The sequence below is a fragment of the Procambarus clarkii genome, chromosome 11, assembly GCF_040958095.1.
Source record: "Procambarus clarkii isolate CNS0578487 chromosome 11, FALCON_Pclarkii_2.0, whole genome shotgun sequence".
Taxonomy (NCBI): domain Eukaryota; kingdom Metazoa; phylum Arthropoda; class Malacostraca; order Decapoda; family Cambaridae; genus Procambarus; species Procambarus clarkii.
This window is the reverse complement of record NC_091160.1, coordinates 37,470,614-37,472,891: the sequence shown is the minus strand read 5'-3', so window position 1 is coordinate 37,472,891 and position 2,278 is coordinate 37,470,614. Positions and strand designations below refer to the sequence as shown.

At 43.3% G+C, this 2,278-nt stretch overlaps 1 protein-coding gene across 1 annotated transcript; it reads right to left on the bottom strand.

Moving 5' to 3' along the window:
- Positions 1 to 1,075: 1,075 nt before the first annotated feature.
- On the bottom strand, positions 1,076 to 1,945 carry LOC138363666 (uncharacterized). Its single transcript, XM_069323043.1, has one exon. The coding sequence runs from the start codon at positions 1,943 to 1,945 to the stop codon at positions 1,076 to 1,078; it is 870 nt and encodes a 289-aa protein (XP_069179144.1).
- Positions 1,946 to 2,278: the final 333 nt, after the last annotated feature.

Genomic DNA, 2,278 nt, shown 5'->3' with positions numbered 1-2,278 from the left:
AGAGCTCTGACTTTTGGTAGGAGTAGGAGATCGGTCAGTTGATAGGAGCAGGAGATCTGAGAGTTGGTAAGAGCAAGGGATCTGTCACTTGGTAGCAGGAGATATTGCATGATCCTGCAGGTAGACAACTGCAGGTATATCTTTTGTGACAGATTAGCACGACCAGGTTGATTAGCAGCCTCCCATAGACTTAATAACAGCTATGTAGCCATACTAATTTAGTGCTTTCTTTAATATTTATAGGATATTGATATACTTAATATGCTCTTACAAATCCTCTGTATTTGCAGTGTAGTAGCTGAATTTAAAGATCCACTAAGCCATATAATACAAGTGCCATTTTGAGCGTGCATCTTTTTTTATAAGATCTAGATTTTCTTCAATGACTGCCGTGTGCTCATTCCTGTTTTTTTTAGCAAGTTATTTTTGGTTACCTCTAGTTTTCTGAGTATTTCTTGTTGCTGAAGTGCTGTATGCCTCCATGTACAGGACTGTATATATATGTGTGTGTGTGTGTGTGTGTGTGTGTGTGTGTGTATATATATATATATATATATATATATATATACATACATACATTATACTGTATACGGTACTTGCTGAGGCATTCTAATACACTTGTTTCTTATAACCATAATACTGTATACACAATGACTCCACTAGTGAGTTGTGTAAAGTTTTATATATTTGTGAAGGAAGTCAGTTTCAGGAAATTACAGGTAATGAACACTATAAAAAAAACCTGTACAAATGGGTATACAGTAGTTTCCAAAAATTAAGTCATAGATTAATGGGAAAACTGTAGCAGCATTTAGTGTACAAACTAGTGGAAATTTTTGTAATGCTGTGCAAAGTTCTCATTAGACTGAGTTAAAAATTGACAAAAATTAGAAAGATAGTGAGAGAGAGAATGAGAGAAAGAGAGACAGTGAGAGAACAAAAGAGAGAGAGAGAATGACAGAAAGAGAGACTGATAGAACGAGAGAGAGAGAGAGAGAGAGACAACGAACACATAAATTTAGCCATGAGGGACTAGGGTGGTGTAGTGGGTTGTTATGAGAGCTTGTGATAATGCTCAATATGAAGCAAGAAGGTAGGCAACGACAATTACAAATACAGTATAGGGTGGCTGAAGCCAGTGGAGTGGATGTATTGAGTCGATGAAGCAGGTGGGCATGGGTGTATTGAGTCGATGAAGCAGGTGGGCATGGGTGTATTGAGTCGATGAAGCAGGTGGGCATGGGTGTATTGAGTCGATGAAGCAGGTGGGCATGGGTGTGTTGGGTCGATGAAGCAGGTGGGCGTGGGTATATAGGGTCGATGAAGCAGGTGGGTGTGGGTGTATTGGGTTGATGAAGCAGGTGGGTGTGGGTGTATTGGGTTGATGAAGCAGGTGGGCATGGGTGTATTGGGTCGATGAAACAGGTGGGCATGGGTGTATTGGGTCGATGAAGCAGGTGGGTATGGGTGTATTGAGTCGATGAAGCAGGTGGGCATGGGTGTATTGGGTTGATGAAGCAGGTGGGCATGGGTGTATTGGGTCAATGAAGCAGGTGGGTGTGGGTGTATTGGGTCGATGAAGCAGGTGGGCATGGGTGTATTGAGTCGATGAAGCAGGTGGGCATGGGTGTATTGAGTCGATGAAGCAGGTGGGCATGGGTGTATAGGGTCGATGAAGCAGGTTGGCGTGGGTGTATTGAATCGATGAAGTAGGTGGGCATGGGTGTATTGGGTCGATGAAGCAGGTGGGCATGAGTGTATTGGGTCGATAAATCAGGTGGGCGTGGGTGTGTTGGGTCGATAAAGCAGGTGGACGTGGGTTTATTGAGTCGATGAAGCAGGTGGGCATGGGTATATTGGGTCGATGAAGCAGGTGGGTGTGGGTGTATTGAGTCGATGAAGCAGGTGGGCATGGGTGTATTGGGTCGATGAAGCAGGTGGGCATGGGTGTATTGGGTCGATGAAGCAGGTGGGCATGGGTGTATTGGGTCGATGAAGCAGGTGGGAGTGGGTGTATTGGGTCGATAAAGCAGGTGGGTATGGGTGTATTGGGTGGTCAAAGAGAACCTTTCCAAGGGGAAGATTGTGTCAAAATGTGAAAACTCGAGCAGTGTACAAGATGACTGCTTGGGTGGAGTTTCGTGTGATCAAATGTTGCCTTGGTCTTTAATGAATCTTATTCAAATATGATAGGGCATTATTATATACACTTTGATCAGTAGCATTAAGGTAGGTATTATGGTAGGTACCTTAAAGCGGTAAATATGAATTTGTTGGG